At 49.1% G+C, this 24761-nt stretch overlaps 9 protein-coding genes and 1 long non-coding RNA gene across 14 annotated transcripts; 6 read left to right on the top strand and 4 right to left on the bottom strand.

Moving 5' to 3' along the window:
* Positions 1–149: 149 nt before the first annotated feature.
* Positions 150–3019, bottom strand: LOC112346446. Of its 2 annotated transcripts, none has more exons than XR_002992435.1 (4): positions 2992–3019; positions 901–2461; positions 690–846; positions 150–634 (listed from the first exon to the last, which is right to left on the bottom strand). It is a non-coding gene; the product is annotated as an uncharacterized LOC112346446 (long non-coding RNA). The 2 variants fall into 2 exon arrangements; XR_002992436.1 differs by lacking the exon at positions 2992–3019 and having other exon boundaries at positions 901–2220; positions 2287–2387.
* LOC112346445 lies at positions 1551–2842 on the top strand. Of its 2 annotated transcripts, XM_024675465.1 has the most exons (3): positions 1551–1671; positions 1735–1829; positions 1900–2842. In XM_024675465.1, the coding sequence occupies exons 1-3, from the start codon at positions 1563–1565 to the stop codon at positions 2218–2220; spliced, it is 525 nt and encodes a 174-aa protein (XP_024531233.1). In that variant the 5' UTR covers positions 1551–1562; the 3' UTR covers positions 2221–2842. The 2 variants fall into 2 exon arrangements, with proteins under 2 accessions (XP_024531233.1, XP_024531232.1); XM_024675464.1 differs by having other exon boundaries at positions 1551–1829.
* Positions 3020–3070: 51 nt separating the features above from the next.
* LOC9646652 (pentatricopeptide repeat-containing protein At1g11290, chloroplastic) lies at positions 3071–6371 on the top strand. Of its 3 annotated transcripts, none has more exons than XR_002992405.1 (7): positions 3071–3140; positions 3194–3669; positions 3717–3805; positions 3879–4101; positions 4191–4353; positions 4436–6013; positions 6109–6371. XR_002992405.1 is itself a non-coding variant. In XM_024675283.1 (7 exons), exons 6-7 carry the CDS (start codon positions 4483–4485, stop codon positions 5923–5925), a joined length of 1392 nt encoding a protein of 463 aa, XP_024531051.1. In that variant the 5' UTR covers positions 3071–3140; positions 3194–3669; positions 3717–3805; positions 3879–4101; positions 4191–4353; positions 4436–4482; the 3' UTR covers positions 5926–6371. The 3 variants fall into 3 exon arrangements, 2 of the variants coding, with proteins under 2 accessions (XP_024531051.1, XP_024531050.1); XM_024675283.1 differs by having other exon boundaries at positions 4436–4745; positions 4797–6371; XM_024675282.1 differs by having other exon boundaries at positions 4436–6371.
* Positions 3095–4402, top strand: LOC112346332 (pentatricopeptide repeat-containing protein At3g24000, mitochondrial-like). Its single transcript, XM_024675063.1, has 3 exons — positions 3095–3140; positions 3296–4353; positions 4394–4402. Exons 1-3 carry the CDS (start codon positions 3095–3097, stop codon positions 4400–4402), a joined length of 1113 nt encoding a protein of 370 aa, XP_024530831.1.
* Positions 6372–6450: 79 nt separating the features above from the next.
* LOC9646651 (F-box/kelch-repeat protein At1g55270) lies at positions 6451–8453 on the bottom strand. Its single transcript, XM_002970224.2, has 2 exons — positions 7906–8453; positions 6451–7788 (listed from the first exon to the last, which is right to left on the bottom strand). Exons 1-2 carry the CDS (start codon positions 7954–7956, stop codon positions 6532–6534), a joined length of 1308 nt encoding a protein of 435 aa, XP_002970270.1. The 5' UTR covers positions 7957–8453; the 3' UTR covers positions 6451–6531.
* A 155-nt stretch (positions 8454–8608) lies between these two features.
* Positions 8609–11894, bottom strand: LOC9632204 (pyrophosphate--fructose 6-phosphate 1-phosphotransferase subunit alpha). Its single transcript, XM_024675340.1, has 19 exons — positions 11759–11894; positions 11354–11514; positions 11174–11286; positions 11044–11118; positions 10872–10985; positions 10740–10807; positions 10605–10688; positions 10495–10548; positions 10361–10441; positions 10216–10309; positions 10081–10154; positions 9908–10018; positions 9797–9841; positions 9677–9733; positions 9514–9618; positions 9344–9460; positions 9184–9287; positions 8961–9126; positions 8609–8899 (listed from the first exon to the last, which is right to left on the bottom strand). The coding sequence occupies exons 1-19, from the start codon at positions 11825–11827 to the stop codon at positions 8771–8773; spliced, it is 1821 nt and encodes a 606-aa protein (XP_024531108.1). The 5' UTR covers positions 11828–11894; the 3' UTR covers positions 8609–8770.
* Positions 11895–15903: 4009 nt separating this feature from the next.
* LOC9632202 (autophagy-related protein 18d) lies at positions 15904–17624 on the top strand. The gene is made up of 4 exons (XM_002970454.2): positions 15904–16755; positions 16823–17084; positions 17157–17283; positions 17339–17624. Exons 1-4 carry the CDS (start codon positions 15925–15927, stop codon positions 17430–17432), a joined length of 1314 nt encoding a protein of 437 aa, XP_002970500.2. The 5' UTR covers positions 15904–15924; the 3' UTR covers positions 17433–17624.
* On the bottom strand, positions 17543–18679 carry LOC112346331 (aspartyl protease UND-like). The gene has a single exon (XM_024675062.1). The coding sequence runs from the start codon at positions 18677–18679 to the stop codon at positions 17543–17545; it is 1137 nt and encodes a 378-aa protein (XP_024530830.1).
* A 335-nt stretch (positions 18680–19014) lies between these two features.
* On the top strand, positions 19015–21099 carry LOC9632201 (pyruvate dehydrogenase (acetyl-transferring) kinase, mitochondrial). Its single transcript, XM_002970453.2, has 6 exons — positions 19015–19548; positions 19624–19882; positions 19956–20136; positions 20221–20368; positions 20423–20633; positions 20944–21099. The coding sequence occupies exons 1-6, from the start codon at positions 19249–19251 to the stop codon at positions 21000–21002; spliced, it is 1158 nt and encodes a 385-aa protein (XP_002970499.2). The 5' UTR covers positions 19015–19248; the 3' UTR covers positions 21003–21099.
* Positions 21100–21181: 82 nt separating this feature from the next.
* On the top strand, positions 21182–22863 carry LOC9646650 (autophagy-related protein 18d). Its single transcript, XM_024675261.1, has 4 exons — positions 21182–22077; positions 22204–22450; positions 22511–22637; positions 22711–22863. The coding sequence occupies exons 1-4, from the start codon at positions 21334–21336 to the stop codon at positions 22781–22783; spliced, it is 1191 nt and encodes a 396-aa protein (XP_024531029.1). The 5' UTR covers positions 21182–21333; the 3' UTR covers positions 22784–22863.
* The last annotated feature ends 1898 nt before the right edge of the window (positions 22864–24761 follow it).

The raw sequence follows: 24761 nt of genomic DNA, 5'->3' as shown, positions 1-24761 counted from the left end.
CGTGGAGGGGGCGACCATTGACTTGACCGGACAAAAGTCAACGACACCCCATTTTCTGGGATTTTTTCGCGTGGTGAGTCCACTGACAGTAAAGATCCACGCTCGATCGATCTGGGAAAAAAAAGAAACCTTGCGAGGCACTTCAAGAGTGGATGATCAATGCGCTGTGTGTGTTGTTGTGGAGACAGCTTCGCTTCATATCTCTTTCGATCGCTTGGATCGAGCTGATTGACTCCTCTTCCCGGCCCGATTTTCAGCCGGTCGAATCGATCTGTCAAGCACAGCACACTGACTTTGCTTCGTTCCTCGCGATCTGGACCCCGTTGTTCTTCATACAAGTAGCAGCGGCACTGATCAAGCGAGGACAAGGCTCCACAAAGTTTACTTTCGAAGTCCCCTCGTCCTTGTCTGATCGATCGCTCGCTTCCAGTCTGTGCGTGTGGCGCTGGTGGTGGCAGTGGTCACACTGCCTGCGCCGCTCGTGTCCCTGTCTTCCCATTTGTCTCGAGCTTCGCTCCCATTCAAAGCAAAGCACCGTGAAGAGCAACCTTCGTGTCCAACTATCCCAATCATCCCCGCCAAAAAATTGCTTCTTTCGTACGCTCTTCAAGGCCATGCCTGTCAGTTGGGAGTGCTGCTCCAGAGACCCGAAATATAAAAGCAGCGATCCACCGTTAAAAAACCTTTACCTTTTTTTCCTTTTGCTCTGCCCCAGTTTTCGTGTCGATGGCGAAAGAGGAATGCTGTGCTAGCTAGCAAGCAAGCGAGGGGGCCGAGGGAGTTTTTTAAGCCTGCTCTTGCTTGTCCTTGTCCAAATCATCGCGGTCCTTCTTCTCGCTTGCAAAACTGGAACAGGAAAAAGCAAGTGAAAGCTAAACTCCACCGAAAAGAAGAGCATACCTGTGTGTCTCGGGTGAATGCCATGTAGTTCGTCGTCGCGTAAGCGTAGAGGAGTGTTGGGTGGTGCATACCAAGTGCTGCCGCCGCTTCACCAATAAAAGATTAAACTTTGGTTTGCTGCTCCCGTCCTGACCCGGACTTTTTACTTTGTGTCTGCCAAACCGTGCCGAACTTGTCTTCCATTTTCCTCAAATCGTGGGACCCCGGTGGCCTTCTCTGTCTGCCCAGCCTCCCCTTAAAAACAAATCAGCCCATCCTCCTTGGCCTCGATATCAAAGTTTTTAGCGTAACCCCGCCCTGTTTGTTGCGGCCATCTTCTCCTCCGAGAGAGCCTCATTTATTTGGCCGGTGTGCTGTGAGAGCTCTCTCTCTCTCTCTCTCTCTCGGCTTACCTCACGCTTCTTTTCTTACGTCGGCTCGCCCGCTCGCCATTTGTATATCCCATTTATTTGCCTCCCGTGTATCACTTGCATTGCTCCTCCCTCCCGCATCTCTCCGCTCGGCTTGTTTGTTTTGCCGCGCAGCTCACAATCCCGTTTTGTGGTCCAGGCAGCTTTAAGTTGTCGAAGCAGCATTTTGATTGTTTGTAGCCCCGGTCGGTGCTCGGCTCTGGTACTCCAATTTTACTTGGCGCCGCCTGGATATTTCACGGGTGAAGAATTATGCTCGGAATCGTCAGACTAGAGACTTGCCTCGGTTGCTGCTTGCTGCTCGTCGCGTTGATCAACATGCTGCATCCAAGTTGCTGCGCTCGGATCCTGGAAAGCAGAGGTAAAGCAATCACTGGTTTTAAGACAAAAAGAGAACAAAAGACGGACGAAATTCCCTGTGCAGATTCTCCACCAAAGGGCGAAGGTTCTCTCCCAAAGGTGGCTCGGTTTTCCACGAGCACGAGTGCGAGAACACCATCACCACCATCTCATGACGAGGTAGCTCCTCAATTCCGCTCTTCCCAGGCTTCTCCGAGTCATAATAGATGCTAAAGGCGCTCCTATGCAGGTTGTAGCACTAGACTCCAACGACCGGCAGCTAGAACAATTCAAGGCCAAGATGCCGCGAGGAGCATCAAGTTCAATCCACCTGGATCAACAAAAACATCACCACCATCACCATCACCCTCATAAAAATCATAAAGCTCTCAATGCATATGCCGCACCTCCGGTCGCTCCTCCTATTCATGAAGTAGACGCCAAAGCAAGTACTAGCGGACGTCAGGAGGATCATGGTGGCGACAACGATGACGACTCCGTCGGTAGCGAGGAGATGACTTTTCATGCCGACTACGCGAAGGTTAGAACTCATCCACCGCACAGCCATTAGCTGCGAAGAAAAACAGGATGAGCTTATAGAGGCAAAGAAGAAAAGAAAGCGAAAAGGAGAGCTTACTCTATCATATAGACTTCCAGTCGCTTGTACAGGAGCCACAGAGGTTCGGATCGTTTTTATGGAGCTAGCATCATGCCAGCAGCCAGCGAAGAAGAATTCTTGGATGGATTCGAATTCAGTACACCACAGTCAAGCAGCAGCAGCAGCCAGCAACATCAGGAGAAATTTTCGCTTCCTGAAGAACAAAAAAGATAGGACAAAATCAGAAGAGAAAACAAAAGAAGAAAAGAAACAGAGAAGATTAGTTCTTTGCAAGATTATTCTTGTCCATGAGAAAGAAGCAGGTAGGCAAGGAAATCAAGTGATCCAACAGGCCAAGTGGGACACTAGAGACGACAATTAATTTGCGATGGAGACAGCCGATCGGCTTGGATTGCAAATCTTGTCCATACGTTGTCAAAAGTGAAAGAGCACACACACAGAGAAAAAGTTTCGAGTTTGGCAGAAAAGGAAGAGAGAAAAATGTGCGTGTTTTCTCGATCGAGAAAGAAAGAGGAGCAATCAAGCATCAATCTAAGCTGAAAGAAAGAATGGAGAACCAATTCGGTTCGAGCAATGAAGCGATCACTAAAATTCTAAGCAAATCTGTCTGAGGGAAAAATGGCGCGATTTCCTGATCAAGAAAGACGCCGCGCCACAGCGCCACCAGAAGATCGAGAATCTATGGTAATACATGCAATGCAGCGAGCGATCGATCGAACGAACCTCGTCTCTCTCGTTCGCCTTCTCGCCGTCTTTGAATCCATTCTTCCGCCATTATGCCTAAGAACCCTAATTTTCCAGGGGCTAGGGTTTATGGATCGCGGTGATGTTGTTCCGCCAAATCCCGTGGCGATCGCGAAGAAATCTTCGAGGTAAGCGATCGCAGTATCAAAATATCATCCCGCATTGCCGATTTGTTCTCCAGCCGCTTCCAAGTACGCGCGCGATTGCTCTACATTGGCTGGAGCTCAAGAACCTCCTCCTGTTCTTCGACTTGGATCACTATCTTCCTCGCATTCTCTGTCAGATCAAGATATTTCCAAGAACGAGGCTAGAATCAACCAAGACGAGATTGAGAATCTCCACTCCCAGCAACAAAGCGCGATTACGAGCAGGGCTCGATTGGAGGAGCTTGTAGAGCAGCTGGAAATCGAGCAGAAGAAGAGATACGTCGCGGACGTCGAGTACGTGCGTCTCCTCCAGGCATGTCCCAAGCTCAAAGCTTTGGACATTGCTCGACGCCTCCACTCACAGATCGTGAGAGCGTCGCTGGACAACCGCGTCTTCCTCGGCAACCATCTCATCCACACCTATGGGAAATGCCACAGCCTGGACGATGCATGGGAAACTTTCGAGCGCATGAGCTACAAGAACGTTTACACATGGACTGCGATCATCGGGGTATGTGCTCACCACCACTGTCACTCACTTGCGATTATCTTGCTCAGGCAAATGCTGCTGGAGGGTGTGAAACCAGACAACATCACGCTGCTCGCGGCGCTCACGTCCTGTGAGACCTCGCAAGCTCTCCCCGCCGGTAAGCTCATTCACGGCTTGATCGCTCAGAGTGGACACCAGTGTGACTTAATCCTGGAAAATGCTCTTGTCAGCATGTATGGGAGCTGCGGGAGCGTCGACGATGCCAAGAGAGTTTTCGATGCAATGCCGGCCAGGAATGTCATCACCTGGACTGCGATGATCGGGGCTCATGCCGAGACCAGTCTCGAGCAAGCTTTCAAGGTGTTCCGGCTGATGGAGCTCGAGGGGTTTAAGTCCAACTTCGTGACGTACGTGACGCTCGTCCAGGCTTGCTCCAAACCGGAGTTTCTAGAGGTGGGCATAATCTTACACATGCGTAGTGTGGAGAGTTCTAGTGCTATGGAAACTCCTCTTTGCAATGCGCTGATCACGATGTATGGAAGATGCGGACGGCTGGAGGACGCGCGCGCCATCTTTTCCAGCATGGTGGAGCGAGATATAATCGCCTGGAACGCTCTCATTACGGAGTATGGCCAGCACGGGCATGTCGAGGAGGCTGTGCTGCTCTACCAGCTTATGCTACAAGAGGGCTGTAAGCCAGACAAGGTAACCTTTGTTGCGCTCCTTACGATGTCCAATGGACCAGAAGCTCTAACGGATGTTAAACTCGTCCATTCTCATATTGTAGAGAGCGGAGTGTCCATCAACATCGCTCTGGGGACAGCGCTTGTGGCGATGTACTCCAAGTGCGAGAGCCTGGAAGATACACGCTGGCTGTTCGAGAAAATGCCGCAGCGCAACGTGATCTCCTGGAACGTCATGGTGACAGCGTATGCCAAGCACGGTCTGGGAAGGAAAGCAGTGCAAATCACGGAGTACATGCAGCTCGATGGTGTAAAGCCGGACAACGTTACGTGTGTTGGTCTTCTAAACGTATGCACCGGCTCGGCCGATCTCAAGCTGGGAAGAAAGGTACACGGCTGGATAGCGGAAGGCAGGTGCGAGGCGGACTTAATCCTGTGGAACTCACTCCTAAACATGTACGGCAGGTGTGGAGAAGTGGAACAAGCGGAGATGGTCTTCGACGGGATCCTCCAGCGTAATGTCATCAGCTGGACGGCAATGCTCACGGCGTACTCGCGGCAGAACAGGCAAGACATGGCGCTGCTCCTCTTCCACGCCATCCATCTCAGCGGGGTGAAGCCGACGTGCATCACCTTTCTTGAGGCGCTGGACGCGTGTGTCGGTGCGGAGGCCCTGGGCAAAGGGAGGCTGGTCCACTCCTGTGCTGTTCAGAGCGGGAACGACACCGACGTGTCGCTGGGGAGTGCCTTGGTTGCCATGTACGGAAGGTGTGGCTCGATCCGAGACGCAAAGGCATGCTTCGACGACACAGAAGTTCGGAAGAATCACGTAACTTGGTCGGCAATGATTGCGGCATTCGTCCAGCACGGGCAAGACAGGGAAGGACTCCAGCACTTGCGGTTCATGCAGCAGCAAGGACTAGACATGTCCCCGGCAACGTTTGCATCGACTCTAAGTGCATGCTCCAACCTCGCCGACCTCCGAGAAGGCAAACGAATCCACTCATACGTGAGAGAGAGAAGATTCGACACCGAGGCTGCCACCGTCACGAATTCGCTCGTCACCATGTATGGAAAGTGCGGCAGCCTGGACTGTGCGAGAGAGGTCTTCGAGACGTCCCGTCGGCAGGACATCATCTGCTGGAACGCCATCATCTCGGGGTATGCTCAGCACGGCCAGACCAGAGACGCCGTGGAACTTTTCCACCGGATGCAACAGGAAGGCGTAACTCCCGACCCCGTCACCTTCGTCTGCATCTTGAGCGTCTGTAGCCACGGGGGCTTGCTCGACGAGGGCGTCTACGCGTACGCGAGCATGGTCGAGCTGGGCCTCGAGCCAACGCAGGACAACTACGCTTGCGTCATAGATCTCCTGGGACGAGCAGGGAAGCTGCAAGAGGCCGAGGAGTTTATACAGTCGCTCGGCACCCGGCCAGCGATCGAGACGCTCACTTCGCTGCTGAGCTCTTGCAAGAGCCACGGCGATGTACAGCGCGGGAGGCGAGCGGCAGAGGGGATTATGGAGATGGATCCCAGGAGCTCCTCGGCTCACGTTGTGCTGTCGAGCATTTACTCCGCAGACCCCGAAGAGTAGAACTACAACTTACAAGCAACGGTCATCAACACGTAGCTCGGCAGAGCAAGCTCGGCTTCACCAACTTCTAACTGTTCGGTGTTATGAGGTCGGTGTCGTGGAGTTCGTTCGCTCGCTCTCATTCATTTATCAGTGTTTCAAGCCACAGTGATGTGATTTCGTTCGTTTTGTTGTGGATGGCAGGCTGCAAGTTTATGAACAACGAACGATCCAAGAATGCCGAAGAAGAGGACGGCATGACATTACGCTTGCAAAGGCGAGAAGACTTTTAACTCGGCTGCTGGAAGCGAGCTGCCAAGGTCACGAGTTGAAAGTGGAGATGGTGGACACGAAGAAGAAAGAAAGAGACTGTTGGAAGAAAAGAATCGCAAGGTCAGTGGCGCAATTATCAGCAGTCGTTCGTTCATTTCATGTGCAGCGCCATTAAGTAGCAAAAGTTCAAACCACAGGAATATCCGAGCATCATAATGCCCTAAAAGAATATGCTCCACCACTAGGAATATACTCACGCATATACTTAGAATATCCAGGCAAAAAACAAATATGCTTAAGCATATGCTCGAGCATATCTCGCAAAGGAATATGCTCGAGCACATAAGAGTTTAGTCACGCTTGAAGAACCTGGCAATGGACAATGTGGCTCTTGAGACGGTTCCTCCCCGCGATGTTGGACCACAAGTTGGTGACGAACGTCTTGAACAGCCCCTTGCCGGCGATGGTGTCCCAGAGCGCGCCGCGCCGCGCCGCGTCCTCGGAGTTGGCCACGTCCACCATGGTGATGCTCATGTTGTTGCGGATGATGCACAGCCGCCCCCCCAGCGGCAGCAGCGCCGCCGCCTCCAGCGCCCGCGAGTTCCCCAAGTGAGTCCGGCTGTCCACGGAGCGGTGCCAGGAATCAGCGGCGCCGTCGTAAACCCGGAGCTTGCAACCATCGGGGCAGTCGAGCGCGTAGAGCTGCCCGTTGAAGATGGCGCTCGGGTTCCTCCACCCGGACACCATCCCGTCGAGCACCGGCGACCAGTTGTCCGTGGCCGGGACGTAGACCTCGCTCATCACCTGCCTGTGCGAGCCCAGCCCCTTGAGAAACCACCGCCCGTGGTACACCACCCCGATGAACGGAACCATCGCCGTGCTCATGTCCGCGATGTATGACCACCTGTTCTTGTTCGGGTCGTAGACCTCGGCCGAGCGCAGCGATCGCTGCACGCCCTCGCACTCGCCACCCGCGACGTAGAGGCAGTTGTTGATCACGCAGCAGCCGAAGAAGTGGCGGCGGCGGTTCATGTCCGGAGCTCGATGCCACTTGTTGGTCCGGGCGCTGTAGTAGACGACTCTCCTCATGGAGCCTTTTGCCGGGTCTTTGCCTCCGAAGAGGTAAAGGTGGCAGCCGCTGAGCACCGCGCAGCCGAAGCCCAGCGCCTCGCAGTACTCGAGAGGGACCGGCGGGAGTGGCTGCCACTGCTGGTAGCGAGGATCGAATGCGTGCCAGGAGATGTGCCCGTCCCTGTCGCGTTTGATCACGTAGATCCACTCCTCGGCCATCCCCAGGGCCTTGCGCTGCGAGTAGAAGAAGTTGCCGGCGAGGAGCCTGTACCACCTCTTGCAAACCACCCGGAGAGTCCTGTGATGGATGCGAGGAACTCTTACCAGGCATGCGATGGCGAGGTCGTCTGGGAGGCCCGGGATAAGCTGGCACGGGATCTTGGTCCGGTCGCCCCTCGAGTGCCTCGTCCTCGCCTTTGGGATCACAATTGTCGGCTTGACGTCGGGCTGGATGCAGTGCCGCGTCCCCGGCACGAATCGCCGGGCGTTGGTGACGGTGAGGCCAGCGTCCACGCCGCAGTAGCACAGCGCGCTCTCAGCCTGTGACAAAAGAAAGAATTCGTCACGAGAACTACCAAAGAATTCGTCACGAATAACTCAAGAACTACCAAAGAAACTCCAAGTACCAAGAACAAAAGAAAGCTTTGGCAACTCTACCTGCATAGAATGGATGCCGCGGTGCATGGCGGAGCCTGGGACGACCTTCATGGATCCAAATCTCGGCAAAGACGCGCGATTGGAGCTCGCTAGGGATCTGCATTCACCTCTCGCGCGGCCGGCCTCCTCACGTCCCGACACCAGTGGACGCGGCAATGCGGCAGCTCATGCCGTCCAAGAACAGCTCTCGAGCATCCAAATCACTGCTACTCCACACCAGCGCTCAAGATCCCGGCCGTTTCCAAGGATTATCGTCGGACCTCCATCCTGGCGAGCGTAATCACGAGCTTGCCGCGCGAAATCTCGCATCTTCTTGCTGGATTTCGTGTGTGTGCCCGCCTACCTCACGGCCGCCGCTGCCGCATTGTTGCCGCAGCGCTTGCGATTCGCGGAGACGCGTCGTCGACCGCCATAGCTGCTGTGATCCGAGGAGCTCTCTCTCAATCCCTAGTCCCTCTTTCTTCCTCCCTATCGCTTCTCTCTTTCTCGCCAGAGGACGCGCTCCGGACCAAAATGTGGGCAAAACACGATATACCCGCCATAGCCAAACTGAGGAGAGCTGCACGGAATGAGCCATGGCCCAGACCGCGTACGGCAGAACCATACGGAAGCTGTGCCTTTAAAAGCTCTACAGGCGAAGTTAATGGGCCAAAGACTCGCACTCCATCGCGAACAAGCATTTACACCAGCCGAATAGAGAAACTTTAACCATGGGTGGAAAAAAAATATATTATTTTTCACCGACTGTCACTGGGCGTGGAGGGTCCCAAGTTCGATCCCCTCCAGCCATTAAGAATGTGATGTTTTATATGGTGGATTATCATCTCACTTAAGCTTAAGCAGTCCTCCAAGAACGAATTCTTCTTTAAAATGGTGTCAGGTTGCGATAGCCCGGCGAGGACATCACGGATAGAACTTCCGTCACTGATGCCATGGAGCTCAATGCGGCCTTGAGGATCTCCTCCGGGCAACCAGGCTTGATGATATCTTTCACCTGTTTGGATGATCCAAAGCATGGTATCTTATAGACTAGAAACTTTAAAGAATGGACGTACCTTGTCAAGGTAGCTCCGGAGCTCCTGGATCCTGCCAATGTAGTCTCGATCCTCCACGGACAGAGTGATGGTCTTTAGATCGGCTCCAGGCCCGTCAAACTGGAGCGGTCCCGGATTCCGGTATAGATCATCCATGAGGAGCGCTGACGCGTTTTGCGACAGTAACCTGCGAGGAGATTTTGAGAAACAATCTTGCAAATGAAGATCTTCTAAAAACACTTACTCGTATGGCTTTCCCTTAAGGTCCACTCTAGCTGAGTGCACAGCCGGCTTTCCTATCTGTGAGACTCCCGGGCCCCTTTGCCACCGCTTGACAGACATCATCGCCTGCGTAGAAAAACCCGTGCTTGTTACGCGAGAATTTTCGTTAAGTCTAGACTTACAGTGATTGGTGCTCCGCCACACCTCCATTGGTCGACAGATTCCTTCAAGTTCGTCACCGTCGCCATATAGCCATTCAGTCCGGCGCTTGCCAAGTGAAATGCTATGTGTCCAAGAGCCTGCAGAAACAGAGTGTGAAGCTCTTCACAAAGAAAGCACACAAAGAGCTTACGTTTGCGTAGGTGCAATCAAAATTGGAAGGCAACGATCCTCGAGCTTGGTATCCGAAGAAATGGCAGATACCGTTGAACTTCTTTCCTTTGTAACTGCCAGCTTTCTGTGATCATGAAAAATGTATTGAGTGAGTGTGCGCGTCAAACTTAGCACTAGAATACCGTTCTCCTTGTCATCTCTGTCTCAACAAGCTGACACAACAGTTTTTCCGTTTCTATCTGCAAAATAGAATAGCTATATTTTGTTAGCTTTTAGATATTGCAAAACACAGTGGTGCACACCTGCGAAAGCTGGACAGAATCGTCGGATTCCCTGTCCAAAAGAAACTGCAAAAAAAAAGGTTCATATCAGACAAGAGAGAAAAGGAAAAGGAGAGAAAACTGTTGTTTGACCTGCTTTTTGATGAATGGTGGCAGAAACTCGAAAAGTGCGGACGCCCAGGGACTGAGACGAGTTGGAATGTGCTCGACCTCAATATCCTGCTTTTGAAGGCCATGGATTTCCTAACCATAAAAAATACATCGCAACTCAAATCATTGCTCCAATGCTGTACACCAACATCTACCTGCAAGAGCGCATATACTTCAGGGATACTCTCAATGAGACCCTCCGGCAGAAGGATGACTCCATGGTACTTTTCTGGAAAAAAACACCTCGTAAATTGACCAAATAGCAATAAAACCTTTCAGCGAAAACTGACCATGCTCTGCTCGGGCTTGAATAGCATCACAGATTTGCTTTGTAACGTCGAAAAGTGTCATTTTAGACGTGGCAACTTCCTCTCCTAGAATCACCTGCAAAAGAGCTGAATCAGATCCAATATTTCGTCCAAAACACAGACATACCATATTCGGATGCGACTGCAACGCACATTCCAGTGAGACGTGAGATGCTCGGCGTCCCATCAGCCTGATGAAGTAGTAATACTGAAAAGCATCACGAGCAAGTAAACCATGATTGCAGTTGCAAGGAAAACAACCTTCTCTGCTGATAGCGCATCAGTGCTTATGTTGCTGATGAGCTGAGAGTTGACCTGCACCAAAACATATTAGAAATGCAAGCAAGAAGTCTCCGCAAGATCTGCTGCACCTTGCAAACAGTGTCAAAGCCCACATCCGTCTCAACAAACGGATTTTTCAAGTCTCCATCGATAGTGGCAGGCACCGCGATAACCTGCGAAGCAAGGATCTAGCCGCACTACATTATTATGTTTTACGTTGCCACCTTTGTGCGACACTCCGTTGCAGCAAAGTTTTCAGCGAGATGAGCAGCATCCGTGCTCGTTCCACAACCTGCAGCCAACAATCTCGTGTTATTAGCTCCCACAGTCATCCGTTCGACGTTGGCAAAACTTGCCTCCAATCAAAACGATGCCGTCCAGCTTCATAGCTTCGCAAGCTGCCCTTGCATCATCCACCTGCTGCACAGACTTGATCTGATCCTTGGTCCGCCCAAGAAGGTCGTAGCCACCTGAACAAAAAGAAGAAAACCTTTCAAACTCCCTTGCTTGTATCGAAAATGTTTCTACCTTGGTTACGATAAACAGCAAGCACATCCGCAGTGATCTCCACAGACTTTTGGGCGAAGAGTCCATCAGTGCCACCTAAATTCAAGCTTGAGGACAAGGACATGATAAAAAAAACTCTGGACATCCATACCAACGATTCCAATCAGGACGTTGTCTGGGTTGTGAGCCTTCAATGCATCAAAGAGGCCAGCAACAATGTTATGTCCTCCTGGGGATTGCCGTCCGCAAAAGACGACTCCCACCCTGCCAGCAAAAGCATCACACAGCTCATCCTTGAAACAAAACAAGAAAAAAAAAAAAAACCACAGACCTTAGTGGCGATAGCTTCTTCTCGCCAGTGGATTTCTTGCCTGGAAGCAAATGCACTAGAGGTTGCCCATAAGTGAGCGAGAACGATCTCTGGATAGCCAGCGCGTCTGACGCATCCATGGCAGTGGTGGCATCTCCACAGACAAGCTGGACGTTGGGAGCCTGCAGATCAATCATCCAAGTTTTTTCCGAAAAGGCCGCGAATTAAAAGAAGAAAAAGAAATTTCTCGCAGGCAAAAGCACCAAGACAAGGACAGGAGAAAAATCTTCCAAGATTCACGCAGTTCCGGACGAAATCTACATGCGGCAGCAATGCGCATGACTAGATGCTCCCAAGAACACGAAAGATCAAGAATCCGGCAAATGCAATTCCGGAAACACCCGATTTCGCCACGAAAAGGCATACCTCGAGCGCTGGCGGCAGCGACACCTTGTAGCCGCGACGAATACCCTGGATTCCATCGACCGCTCCCATCGCGCGCTCCCAAGGCTCCTCTCTAACAGCGAAAGCTCTCGTCTCTCAACCTAGCTCCTCTGTTGCTCCAAAATGTATGGCAATTAGCACTAATCTGTGTTTAATATCACACAAACCCGACCTGGTTGACGGGTTGACGGGCTGTTGAAGGTCTGAAAATACGTCACCGTCACGTGACCGTCCGATATTTGGTGGATGCGGATAAGGATATTGGCATATTCGATTTATAGTTTTAAAAATTACAACCTTTATCTTCATCCTGAGAATATTCTTAAGCCCATTAAAAGACTTTAGGGCAACAATCCTTAGGGTAAGTCCTAGGAATGGGTTTGATTTTGCTGTTTCATGACGATGATATCCGCATCTTACATCTTGATATTGAAACAGAAACATGGACAGAATTGGAGCAAGTGCAACTAGAAGCAGATGAGCGTGTTGCTGCAATTCATGCTTCTGCAGGCGGTAATCTCCATGTCTTCATAGTCAAGTTGGTTCCTGTATGGGGGATGCGGAAATATCCTCAAAAGTGCCCTCCAAACCCAGGACGGCCAGCCCTTTACAAAATGAATTTGAAAGATGATGGCCTCAAGTGGACAACAATCTCAACAGCTTTCATGAAGCCAGGTCAGCAGTATTATGCTACAGTTGATGAAGATACAATTCATGCCTTTGGAGTAAACAAGACTCAGGTATACTCAGCAAGTGAAGACAAGTGGGTAAAAATTGGACGTGTGGCTGGTTTAGATACATTAGGGATAATTACGAATGTGATCTCGAACGGGGCAGATCGTGTGATTGGCTTATATGAAAGTAGAGAATTGAGGTATTACAATGCAGGTCAAAATTCCTGGGCAGAGCTTTATGCTGACCTCCCTAAAGAGTTTAAGCACTATGGTGCAAAGATGACTATGGTTCAAGGGAAGGTGGTTGTTGTACAGTTTGGAAACCTTCGCTATTACAATGAGGAAGCTAAACAATGGGAAGAATTTGAGGAACTTCCAGGAGTTTTAGATCAAGAAAAATCGTGGATTTTTAGGTTGCAAGGGATGCGCTATGCTCCTGTGGTGTTTGCTACGAAGCGTCACTGTCATGGGCTCTTTAGAGGTACTATTGATTGGGAGCACAAAACTGTGACATGGAAGAAGCAGCGGATTCCAGAAAATGTAAAGACGTATTTTATTGGCATCATGGCTGCCGCATAAATTTTTAATTTCAAAAAAATATATATATTCTTCAAATCTTAAAACTCTTTTGACTGGAACTATGATCTTTTTTCATGTTCTTCCAGAGGAGTTTGGAAACGAAAACGAATTGTCGTGTGAGATCATTGCTAAGTATTATCCAGTGTATACATGTTTATAGAGGTCATTAGTGCTGAGCTGGAGGCATGAGACCATGCCTTATCAATAAAGATCCTGTGGTACCATTGCATTCAGCTCCTGGAAATGAACACTCCAAAACACGATTGGTGAAGCTCAAAATCTTTAGCAACCACATTCTGTCAAGTTGTTTTATATATACATTGGAGCATGGAAAGTGATGATCAAAGGGGACTAACTACTGCTGTATTGGCTTGCTGGCTTGTACGACTACTACAAAGACTCAATCTCAAAACCAGATTACATGCAAAATTATAATATGCCACCAAAACAAGCTTAGAAGGATAGATTGGTCTATGGTAGATCTTTTCTCCAGAAGTACCACCTATTCCAGCATAAAGTTCAACTACATAACTTGCAAACTCTACAAGCATGGATGAATAATGGCCTTTAATTATTGCTTATAGATCTAACTTGTTATTTGTTATGGAATTTGTATTAGTTTACGAAAATGAAATGGATTTTGGGCAAAATAATAAATAGATTAGCCATTGGAAAAGTGTAAAAACATTGGTTTTTCTCATCCAGGACATGGTCATCAAGTACACTCAAGGTTCTTACAGGGAAGCTATGCACAGGGCTTGGGCAGCTGAAGAGGTTAGGCTGGCTCCTCAGCTATACAACATGGACCAGCTTCCTGGAGGATGGTTGCAAGTGAAGATAGAGTACCTAGGGGAGGACTGGCATCTGCTTCATGGGCACCAGCAGGCACAAGAGTTGCGGGCCGAGGTGCTCAAGATGCTAGACAAAGCACACAGAATCCCAGTCATGCCCTCAGGTGACATTGGGGTGCATGGAGACATTAGAGACATGAACGTGATGGTGAGGGTCAGTTATTCCAGCAGGCAAGTTGAGGTCAAATTCACTGGCTTCGACTGGGCTGCTGTGGAGGGGGTTGGGTGATACCCGTATTTCATGAACAAGGTTGACATCAAGTGGCCGGCAGGAGTGTCGGGTGGCCAGGTGATGCTACAGAAGCATGACAAGGAGCTCCTTGGCATGTCTCAAGCTGAGCAGCCTAAGGAACTTCTTCTTCCAGTGGAAGCGTCTTCCGAATCTGAAGAAGGGTGCCGCTTCGCTTTGTGAACATGAAGGCACGTGGAACAAGCCGAGCCAGCGGATCCGCTGTGGCTTTTGGCTCTTGGCTGCCGCCACCGGAATGCCACGGCCTGGAGCATCGATCACCGGCTACAACAAGTATGCGCTAGATTCCAGCACAAGAAAATGCAATGTGGATCGCCATCGCACTGCGAGCGGATGGAGCGTCAGGGAACATATTCTCCGGTACTCAGCTCGTATCACTCCAATCCAGCAGAATGTGGGTATAGAGGAAAGGGTTTCTTTCTTGGAGTGGACGCTCGATCGATCGCTGCATTATTTCCTTGGGTTTTAGATTGATCGGTAGTCTCCGCACGCCAGCCGAAATCCTGGTCACGGATTCTCCCTAATGGCTGTTTTCCGGATCTACTACTGGCTCCAATTCTATCTCTTTTCTTATTGTCTGTGTTTCCTGTGCTTCATGTCGGTTTTACTTAAGTTTTGGGGATAAGGATATTAGCATATTCGATTTATAGTTTATACTTTTAGACTTCCATATATTTAAGGGCAACAATCCTTAGGGTAAGTCCTAGGAATGGGTTTGATTTTGCTGTTTCATGACGATGATGTGCGCATCTTACATCTTGATATTGAAACAGAAACATGGACAGAATTGGAGCAAGTGCAACTAGAAGCAGATGAGCGTGTGGCTGCAATTCATGCTTCTGCAGGCGGTAATCTCCATGTCTTCGTAGTGAAGTTGGTTCCTGTACGGGGGATGCGGAAATATCCTCAAAAGTGCCCTCCAAACCCAGGACGGCCAGCCCTTTACAAAATGAACCTGAAAGATGATGGCCTCAAGTGGACAACAATCTCAACAGCTTTCATGAAGCCAGGTCAGCAGTATTATGCTACAGTTGATGAAGATACAATTCATGCCTTTGGAGTAAACAAGACTCAGGTATACTCAGCACGTGAAGACAAGTGGGTAAAAATTGGACGTGTGGCTGGTTTAGATACATTAGGGATAATTACAAATGTGATCTCGAACGGGGCAGATCGTGTGATTGGCTTATATGAAAGTAGAGAATTGAGGTATTACAATGCAGGTCAGAATTCCTGGGCAGAGCTTTATGCTGACCTCCCTAAAGAGTTTAAGCACTATGGTGCAAAGATGACTATGGTTCAAGGGAAGGTGGTTGTTGTACAGTCTGGAAACCTTCGCTATTACAATGAGGAAGCTAAACAATGGGAAGAATTTGAGGAACTTCCAGGAGTTTTAGATCAAGAAAAATCGTGGATTTTTAGGTTGCAAGGGATGCGCTATGCTCCTGTGGTGTTTGCTACGAAGCGTCACTGTCATGGGCTCTTTAGAGGTACTATTGATTGGGAGCATAAAACTGTGACATGGAAGAGGCAGCGGACTCCAGAAAATGTAAGGACGTATTTTTGGGGCATCATGGCTGCCGCATAATTGTTTTATTATTTTGTTATTTCAATTATATATTCGAATTCTTAGTTTTTAGCTCTTTTGTCGACGCGAATGCATTTACGATCTTTTTCATGTTTAAAAAGGGGAAAATGTAAGTGGATCTTCAAACATGCCTAAATTTTTGCTTTGATAAAGGTACAGGGAGGCGTTCTGAGAATTAGGGTTAGGGTTAACGCAGGGGCCCGGGCATGGCGCTCGTCTCGAACGGCCTCGGTGTCGCGCTCCCGGCAGGCGATCATCACCCGGTGGCGCCACAGCAGCAGCAATCTCGCGATGAGGAGCCGCCGATGCCGCCGGCGCAGGTAGCAGCAGCAGGAGTAGCAGTAGAGCACACGGATTCTTCTGACCCTAGCGCCGGCGCCGGCCCTCAAGATCAGGCAAGTGCCCCCAAGCTTCTCATCTCGGCCGCATTCAACCAGGACTATGGCTGTTTCGCGTGCGGCACAAACACGGGCTTCCGGATCTACAATTGCGATCCCTTCAAGGAGACGTTCCGGCGAGAGGTACCAAACGCAGGGATTGCGCTCGTAGAGATGCTCTTTAGGTGCAATATCCTCGCGATCGTGGGCGGTGGGCCGATCCCTCGCTACCCTCCGACCAAAGTCATGATCTGGGACGATCACCAGGGCCGCTGCATTGGGGAGCTTGCATTCAGGTCCGAGGTGAGAGGGGTGAAGCTGCGCAGGGACAGGGTAGTCGTGATCCTGGAGCACAAGATCTACGTTTACAATTTCGTGGACTTGAAGCTACTTCACCAGATTGAGACGATCGCCAACGGCAAGGGACTGTGTGCGTTGTCCCCGAGCTCCACGACGCCGATTCTTGCTTGTCCGGGACTCCACAAAGGGCAGGTTCGTGTGGAACACTACGGACTAAGAAAAACCAAGTTCATCCCGGCGCACGATTCCAATCTGGCTTGCTTCAGTCTCTCGCAGGATGGGAAGCTCCTTGCTACTGCCAGCACCAAGGGGACGCTCATCCGGATCTTTAACACTATGGATGGAACTCGTCTCCAAGAGGTAAGACGCTTTTCTTTTGGTTCTTTGGATGGGTAATAACTTCGGCTATTCACTTTTGCTTTCCCAGCTGCGGAGAGGAGCAGATAGAGCACAGATTTTCAGCATTGCCTTCTCGCCCAACGCTCAATGGCTTGCCGTTTCCAGTGACAAGGGTACCGTGCATGTTTTCAGACTTAAGGGTCCGTCGCCTTCTGACGAGTCGAGGCCGGCTGAAGCTCAAAGCATCGAGAGGAGTGGGAGTCAGGGATCGGGGTGTACAAGCCCGTTTGCCGGCTCGCCAACGCTCTCTCCCGGTGGAAATCCTGGCTCAACTCTTTCGTTTATGAAAGGTTTGTGTCAAGGTTTTTGATCGAGTTTCTCAGAGTTTTCTAACTGGGAAAGCTGGTTTGGCTTTGTCGCAGGTGTTCTACCAAAGTACTTCAGCTCGGAATGGTCGTTTGCGCAGTACAGGCTCCCAGAAGAGATTCATGCCACTGTCGCGTTTGGAGCACAGAAGAACTCGGTCCTCATTGTGGGACTAGACGGCAGGTACTGTTATGTTTTGCTGTTCTAGATTGCTGAGTGTTGTTTCTTTGTGCTCTAGCTTCTACAAATGTACCTTCGATTCAGCAAATGGCGGAGAGATGATACAACAAGAGTACACCAAATTCATGCGAACAAACGAAGCCGATCAATGATCGCTTACGCTGGGGAAAGATTGGTGTATAGTAATCTCAATGTACAGGTGAGGGAGATCTATATAGCTAATCTATTGTATAACTCGGAAAGAGGAAATATCTTATATCTTTCATTTAGCATAGCCCATACAATTTCGCTTGAAGCCAAACAGACTATTATCAGAATCCAAAAGAACCAAAATGTTCATCAGATGAGCAAGACCAAGGATGTTGGTTTCTCCCTTCCTAATTGTAGAACACCAGAAATCACCCTGCCGATCAAATAAGTTGTGGGGTACTAATTCCATATGAACCCCGTTATCGAAATGATAAGCTAGTTTTGGAATGTCTTCAACCGGGCCACAATCGCAAGCTCTAAAACACATGGCTTGGCTGATAACTTTCTTCCTTCCTGGTAGCAAGTTTTGAAATTTCTGGATGACGAGAGTGTAGATTGTTGGTGTTAGGCTTGTGAATGTAGAACCGGTATCAATCAGGAGGAGCTGTGGAGCGATTGCGATGTAATCACCATCGATAGTCAAGCCGACAATCGTCACAAAAAACATGCCTTTGTCTTCCTCTCGCTCGCGAAGAGGAACCGTCGCTAAACCATTCACTCGCCTTGCATCATCACCAAGAGTTAAAGTCCCAAATTCCTGCTCATCGTCATTCGCTATGGTTGAAAGTGATGTTTCGATCGGCATGCAAAACGAAAAGACATTCCCCCCTAGAGCATCCCTGAATTGGGAAATGAATGACGATGAACCCCTATTCATGCCAAGAACGCCCACCCCTGCTGTTAAACCCTGCTGAGATTGAGCAAAACCAAAATAGAAATGGTTTTGTGGGACAAAATCCTGGCCGCTACGAGCTCCTGGGAGGATTACAGAGTCTTCTATGATGATTCCTCTGGCATTGCCTCTATCGTAGGCTACATCAAACTTGCACCTATTTGCAGAATCACAATCACCGTGAAATATGTTCTTACAGATTTGGGTTTGGCAAGAGAGTGCTTGCTGGCGACGTTTGTAACTTCTTATCGGCACCCAGCAAATATCTGATCCTGAATCAAAGTTCATGAGCTGGCTGTGCATGTTGGTCAAACTCCCGAATGTGATCACAGTCACGTAGCCCCCCACATCTTCATTAAAGTGGATAGAATTTACTTCTGTTGTATTGAACTTCCTAAGACTCCATAAAGGCAATTTAATCCCCTGGCTAGTAGAAACCTCTAGAAAGAACACAAGAAGAATGAGAAAAGGAGCCATTTGTTGAGAATCCAGCTAAACGTTCCAGTCTTGCTCCTCCAGTCTCAAGATCCGAAGAGGAAGACCAAGATTTTGAAGAACTTGCTTTCAACTTGTTTGAAGTTAATGGTTGGTTGATCACACCATTTATCTCCAGATCCGAAGAGGAAGACCAAGAGTAATGGTTGGTTGATCACACCATTTAAATTTGTCCTAGAAGGAAAGTGAAATGTAAAATAAAATCCCGTTCAATCATAAGTCGCAGCCACAGTGATTGTGGGCCGTACATGGGCACGGCAGTTCGACACGTGGAACAAGCCGAGCCGGCGGATGGGCCTGTGTTTGTTTGTGAGAAGAAGCTTTTGCCAAGGACTCCTCTCTAGGTAGCGGCTAGCAGGGGCGTCGACGGTATGGATAGGGTTCTTGGCTGCCGCCAATGATAGGGAATGCATGGCGCCCACGCCCTGGAGCATCGATCGCCAACACCAGGAGCAGGAATTCCAGCGCAAGAAAATGCCCGCTCCTTTGAGTTTCGATCGCCCTCCTAGGATGGCGCTGCGAGCGGAAATCGGCGGGATTTTCTTCGCGCGATGGTGATTCCAGCTCGTTTCTTGCGGCAGTCTAGGATTCTCGTGTCGGATATGGCGGTCCGGCGCCTCGCCGAGACGCTGTCGAGGAGCCTGGTGGATGATATCTACAAGTGTAGCAATATGAAGCAGACGGGCGTGAGTCTCAAGTATATGATGGATTTTGGAGCGAATCCCACCGAGAAGAGCTTGCTCCTCTCCTCCCAGTTCTTGCACAAGGAGCTCCCCGTGAGGCTTGCGCATCGCGTCATGGAGCTGGACAATCTTCCCTATGGTCTCTCAGAGAAAGCTCCCGTGCTAAAGGTATGGTCTCTAGTTTTCTTTGTTCTTCCTGCTTGATTGCTATAAAAAAATGATCTTATAACGTAAGCTTTCCAGGTGCGTGACTGGTATGTGGACTCGTTCAAAGACTTGCGGACGTTTCCGGAGATCCAAGACGCTGCTGACGAGATGAAATTCACAGACTTGATACACCAGATAAAAATTCGCCACAACAACGTAACCCCGACTGTTGCTATGGGAGTTCAAGAGCTCAAGGAAGAGCTGGGAAGGAGAGGGGGCTTGCTTGAGCTGCCGGAGATTCACCAGTTTCTTGACCGCTTTTATATGTCGAGAATTGGAATTCGTATGCTCATTGGTACGTGGTTCTCTCTTCTAGCTAGCACCTAGGATTTTTGGCTGAGCTTTGAAAGGAAATTTTTTTTTTGCAGGCCAGCATGTTGCGTTGCATCAGCCAAACCCAGCACCCGGCTACATTGGATTGATTTCCACCCGCGTTTCCCCAGTTTTGATCGCGCAGAATGCCATTGACGACGCTCGATCGGCCTGCATGCGTACGTATGGAAGTGCTCCGGAAGTGCACGTCTATGGCGACCCAAACTTTGCATTCGCGTAAGTGCTCCTTAGGGTATGTTTGCATTCTTGCAAGCAGCTATCGCGTGGCTCTCAAGTTCTAACGTTCTGTCTCTCCTGCAGCTACGTTCCCACTCATCTCCATCAGATGTTGTTCGAGCTGCTGAAAAACTCCCTCCGTGCAGTGCAGGAGCGTTTCATGGATTCGGACCAAGAATCTCCTCCCATCAGGATCATCGTCGCCGATGGTGTCGAAGACGTCACCGTGAAGGTGAGCTAAACATCTGGAAACCATTTCCTCATTGTTCTAATTCTTTCTTTCTAGATATCTGATGAAGGAGGTGGGATTCCCAGGAGCGGCCTCTCAAAGATCTGGACGTACCTCTACACCACCGCAAAGTCTCCACTGGAAGAGAGCAGGCATATGCAAGAGACACCGAATGTGATGGCTGGCTACGGCTATGGCCTCCCAATCAGTCGGCTGTACGCGAGGTACTTTGGAGGAGATTTGCAAGTCATATCGATGGAAGGCTACGGTAAGTGTTCCTCCGGTTTGATTTGAGTGCTCTAAGTCTTAGAATGCTGGATTGATTGCTTGGAAGTTTTGGCAAGCTAGTTTTTGGATCTCCGTTAGCTCTCAAGTTTGGGATGAGATTTGCAAGTTGGTGTTTGGATCAACCGGTAGCTCTTAAGTTTGGGATGTAGTTTTTGGATAGATTTGCAAAGCTAGTTTTAGATCATCCGTTAGCCCTTAAGTTTGGTGCTCTTAAAGCTAGTTTTTGGATCATCCATGAGCTCTCCAGAGATTTCTAGCATCTGTGCTAAACATTTTCTTCTTTCTCGCAGGAACCGATGCCTATCTCCATCTCAACAGGCTTGGCAACGAGCAAGAACCATTGCCATGAGAAGAAAATAAGGAGAGAAGAAAACGAGGCTCCATTTTATTCTTTGATGCGGACTTGAGACACGGAATTTGAGTGACTTGTGAAATGTTTTTGCTTTGTCGGACGTGAAACCCCCTGTCCAATCCAGCAGAACGTGGGTATAGAGCCAAGGGTTTCTTTCTTCTTCTCTTGTGTTCTTCCACAGGAGCTATGTCCCTCTCTTCGCGCTACCATCGAGCTATGGCTTTGGCGGTTAGGGTTTTGATGGAGCTGTGAGGTGCCGCTGGCGCTGCATTTCTCTTGCCGGATTTCTCGGGGGTTTTAGTGCTAGGTAGATCGATTTGTCGAGTGGATGGCCCTAGTCTCCGCGCCGCCAGAGCCGCCACTCACAGACCAGCCGAAATCCGCGATCAGGGTCACGGATTCTCCCAGCTTGCAGCAGCAGCCGCAGGAAAGATCCAAGCACGGGCTCCTGTCAGTGGGATACAACCAGGATTATGGCTGCTTTGCTTGTGGCACCGAGACGGGCTTCCGGATCTACAACTGCGAGCCCTTCAAGGAGACGTTCCGGCGAGAGTTTAGCCACGGCGGCATCGCCATCGTGGAGATGCTCTTCCGCTGCAACATCCTCGCGCTCGTCGGCGGCGGTGCCAATCCAAAGTACCTCCCCAACAAGGTGATGATCTGGGACGACCACCAGAGCCGCTGCATCGGCGAGCTCTCCTTCCGCTCGGACGTTCGCGCGATTCGGCTGAGGAGGGACAGGGTGGTGGTGGTGCTCGAGCACAAGATCTACGTCTACAATTTCTCGGACCTCAAGCTCCTCCACCAGGTGGAAACGATTGGGAATCCAAGAGGGCTGTGCGCGCTGTCCCCGGCGTCCTCCAACTCGGTGGTGCTGGCCTGCCCGGGGCTCCACAAAGGCCAGGTTCGCGTGGAGCAGTATGGGCTGAGGAAGACCAAGTTTATCTCGGCCCACGACTCGCATCTCGCGTGCCTGGCGCTCACTTTCGATGGTCGGCTCCTCGCCACTGCGAGCATCAAGGGGACGCTCATTCGCGTTTACAACACTTTGGATGGAACACAGCTCCAGGAAGTAAGTTCTACTCTCTCGGTTTCTTGTTTTCTTCGTGTTTTGTTTTTCCCTTGTTTTGTTGTGGCTTGTGCTCCGAAAAAAATCCTTTTTTGCTGTTGGTTTTATGTGAGTTTTCTGCTCTCGCAGGTTCGCAGGGGAGCTGATCGTGCTGACATCTACAGCATTGCCTTCTCGACCACTGCGCAGTGGCTGGTGGTGTCGAGCGACAAAGGAACGATTCACGTCTTTAGCTTGAAAGTTCCGGCCGAGGCGGATGCCGCCGAGAGCACCAGTGCTGTGGCTGCTGCTCCTGCTAACCAGGACGCTGGAAGCCCCGAGAGCCCAATCAAATTCGCATCGGGTAATCCAGGCTCCACTCTTTCTTTCATGAGAGGTATTTTTCTTGCATTCCAGCAGTGTTAGTTGTGTTTTTGTACACTCGCCTTTCGTACAGGGGTTCTTCCCAAGTATTTCAGCTCCGAGTGGTCTTTCGCGCAGTTTCGCCTGCCAGTCGAATCGCGCTCCATTGTTGCTTTCGGTCCCCAAAAGAACACTGTCCTCATCGTTTCATCCGAAGGAAGGCAAGCTTTTGTTTCTTTCTTTGCTTATACCACCTACATTACTTCTTATCGTTTGTTTTTGCGACACTGCCAGCTTCTATCGATGCTCTTTCGATCCCGTCAACGGCGGCGAGATGATCCAGCAAGAGTACGCAAAGTTTGTGTAGTTCTAAGCAACGTGTGTGTTCTTCCTGTACAGAAGTTTTAACTACGACGGTGTAAATATACTTCTATAGCATGAAAGCTATGAAAGTTTCCCGATGAAAATCGCCGAGGCGCGAGTGGCAAACGTGATTCACCGTCCAGGAGATACGGCATTACTCTCGAATCTGGCCGTCACCTCGATCGAGCTTGAGCTCCGTTCCAGGACACGCTGCTGCGCTCCAGCATTGCATCAAATAGCCGCTTGGATCGATCGCCCCCGCGTAGGCGCTGATCATCCTTGTTCCAGCAGTTTCTTCTCAAGGCCGAAGTGGAGTGTCGGGTTGATAGTCGTCACGTACATATCGAAGAGTGTGTTGTCTTCGTTGGAGGGCTTGCCAAGTTCAGAATTCCAGGCCCTGGTCGGAGGGTATCCAGGTCGTGGCCGAGTGTGTGCGTCCAGTCCTTGAGGTTTTGCCACCGCTCGTCCGCCATTTCCTGTGGTATGTGATCCAATGCCATGCAAGGATCTCCAGAGGCACCAGCGTGGGGTTTACTGCGGTGTAGACACCGAACTCAGCCATAGGAAACTCTTGTTGAGGCTTTCGAGCGTGCAAGGTTAGCTGATGCTTGATGTGACGCTCTAGATTATCATGCTTCTCTAGTGCTCCTTTTGTATGGAGTGCAATCCAATTATTTTAAAAGCGAGGCGAAAAGGTGGCGGAGAAAAACTTGCATTTGATCCCTCATGCAAAATTCCCTTTACAGCCCCAGCTGAGATAGGTGGAATAACGGGTTGTCACTGTAAATTGTGCTCAGCGCATCATGACCCCGAGGACCCTTCTGCCTCGAGTGGAGTGAAGCGCAGGTAGCCTCAGTAACACATTGCCAAGCTGCTAGAGTATGAACAAACAGGAGAGAAGAAACAAACTATGAAAATGCCCGCTGATTTCTGTGGGTGAAGAAATAATCTGTGAGTGTCATCCAAACTAGGATAGGATTTCAGGTACATCTTCAACAAGTCGTAAATCTCCTTTAACAGATCTGGTTTCTATAGTGGAAATAACTTATTATACTTCTCTTGAAACAAGATTGGTTTGTAATGCCAAGATAATACCAAAATCTACTATTTACAACTGTCTGGTATGAAGTTACAGATTAAAAATATCTATTTATGATTTAAAGCAAGCCACTAGAATATCATACAATCTATACACTTTATTCATTTGAATCATTATATTTATCATAAAAGAAATAATTTATGAATGATTCAGTAATTACAAATTTTATAGTATTTTTAATTTTTGGTTTGCTTAAACAAACCTGTAAAGGGAATGGGTTTTTAAAATATTCAAGCATATTCTAGCTGTAAGTGGATATAGCTAGAATATGCTTAAATATTTTAAAAACTTTTACCATCTAATAGTTAGTATTTATTTAGCTAAAAGTCTTTTACTTAATGAGTTGTTAGAGTTATTGATGTTGTTGGCACTGGAGTTGCCATGTACTATAGCAAGAGAGCATGATGTTGAGAAATCAAGTGATCAAAGAGATAATGAACATAGCTAAAGAAAGCATACTCTAATGCATATTAGGTTTATATAAATTAAAATTTAACTTATAAAGTTTGCAAAAAATTCAAAATCTTCTCAAAATCAGAATACTCTCAAATATGTAGGATGCTATATTGTATAAAATCTACTTCTTATAGGTATTGGGCTGAAGTGAGTAAACTTGTTTTTGCAATTAAACATAAAGAAGAATATTATATCATATGTACATCAATTTGATCTCTATTGACCACCATTTTGTTTAAACTTACAAACTCTTGGCAAGGCCTGTAAGTTGGAATATCATGTTTTGGGTTGGTACCCATGTTCTAAAAGAGCTACAAATTACAATGAAAGCAATGGGGGTGTATTTACGAATATGGGATTTTAAACTACATTAGCTATTTTATACTTTTTAGATGGTGGTGACTACATACTCATCAGGAATCGAACC

This window comes from Selaginella moellendorffii, unplaced genomic scaffold (assembly GCF_000143415.4).
Source record: "Selaginella moellendorffii unplaced genomic scaffold, v1.0 SELMOscaffold_14, whole genome shotgun sequence".
Classification (NCBI taxonomy): domain Eukaryota; kingdom Viridiplantae; phylum Streptophyta; class Lycopodiopsida; order Selaginellales; family Selaginellaceae; genus Selaginella; species Selaginella moellendorffii.
The sequence above is the reverse complement of the archived record's forward strand: the minus strand, read 5'-3'. Positions and strand labels throughout refer to the sequence as shown.

Coding starts and splice junctions, on each gene's coding strand:
- LOC112346445 (XM_024675464.1), top strand. CDS start 1,563: ATGCTCGGAATCGTCAGACTAGAGACTTGCCTCGGTTGCTGCTTGCTG. Junction 1,830..1,899: donor CACCACCATCTCATGACGAG/GTAGCTCCTCAA, acceptor GCTCCTATGCAG/GTTGTAGCACTAGACTCCAA.
- LOC112346332 (XM_024675063.1), top strand. CDS start 3,095: ATGTTGTTCCGCCAAATCCCGTGGCGATCGCGAAGAAATCTTCGAG. Junction 3,141..3,295: donor ATCGCGAAGAAATCTTCGAG/GTAAGCGATCGC, acceptor ATTCTCTGTCAG/ATCAAGATATTTCCAAGAAC.
- LOC9646652 (XM_024675282.1), top strand. CDS start 4,483: ATGTACTCCAAGTGCGAGAGCCTGGAAGATACACGCTGGCTGTTCGAG.
- LOC9646651 (XM_002970224.2), bottom strand. CDS start 7,956: ATGAAGGTCGTCCCAGGCTCCGCCATGCACCGCGGCATCCATTCTATG. Junction 7,789..7,905: donor GCGGCATCCATTCTATGCAG/GTAGAGTTGCCA, acceptor CTTTTGTCACAG/GCTGAGAGCGCGCTGTGCTA.
- LOC9632204 (XM_024675340.1), bottom strand. CDS start 11,827: ATGGGAGCGGTCGATGGAATCCAGGGTATTCGTCGCGGCTACAAGGTG. Junction 9,619..9,676: donor CAGAGATGACAAGGAGAACG/GTATTCTAGTGC, acceptor TCATGATCACAG/AAAGCTGGCAGTTACAAAGG. Junction 9,127..9,183: donor CTTAAGGGAAAGCCATACGA/GTAAGTGTTTTT, acceptor ATCTCCTCGCAG/GTTACTGTCGCAAAACGCGT.
- LOC9632202 (XM_002970454.2), top strand. CDS start 15,925: ATGGCGCTCGTCTCGAACGGCCTCGGTGTCGCGCTCCCGGCAGGCGAT. Junction 16,756..16,822: donor ATGGAACTCGTCTCCAAGAG/GTAAGACGCTTT, acceptor TTGCTTTCCCAG/CTGCGGAGAGGAGCAGATAG. Junction 17,085..17,156: donor AACTCTTTCGTTTATGAAAG/GTTTGTGTCAAG, acceptor GCTTTGTCGCAG/GTGTTCTACCAAAGTACTTC.
- LOC112346331 (XM_024675062.1), bottom strand. CDS start 18,679: ATGGCTCCTTTTCTCATTCTTCTTGTGTTCTTTCTAGAGGTTTCTACT.
- LOC9632201 (XM_002970453.2), top strand. CDS start 19,249: ATGGTGATTCCAGCTCGTTTCTTGCGGCAGTCTAGGATTCTCGTGTCG. Junction 19,549..19,623: donor AGAAAGCTCCCGTGCTAAAG/GTATGGTCTCTA, acceptor TAAGCTTTCCAG/GTGCGTGACTGGTATGTGGA. Junction 20,369..20,422: donor TCGAAGACGTCACCGTGAAG/GTGAGCTAAACA, acceptor CTTTCTTTCTAG/ATATCTGATGAAGGAGGTGG.
- LOC9646650 (XM_024675261.1), top strand. CDS start 21,334: ATGGCCCTAGTCTCCGCGCCGCCAGAGCCGCCACTCACAGACCAGCCG. Junction 22,078..22,203: donor ATGGAACACAGCTCCAGGAA/GTAAGTTCTACT, acceptor CTGCTCTCGCAG/GTTCGCAGGGGAGCTGATCG. Junction 22,638..22,710: donor ATCGTTTCATCCGAAGGAAG/GCAAGCTTTTGT, acceptor CGACACTGCCAG/CTTCTATCGATGCTCTTTCG.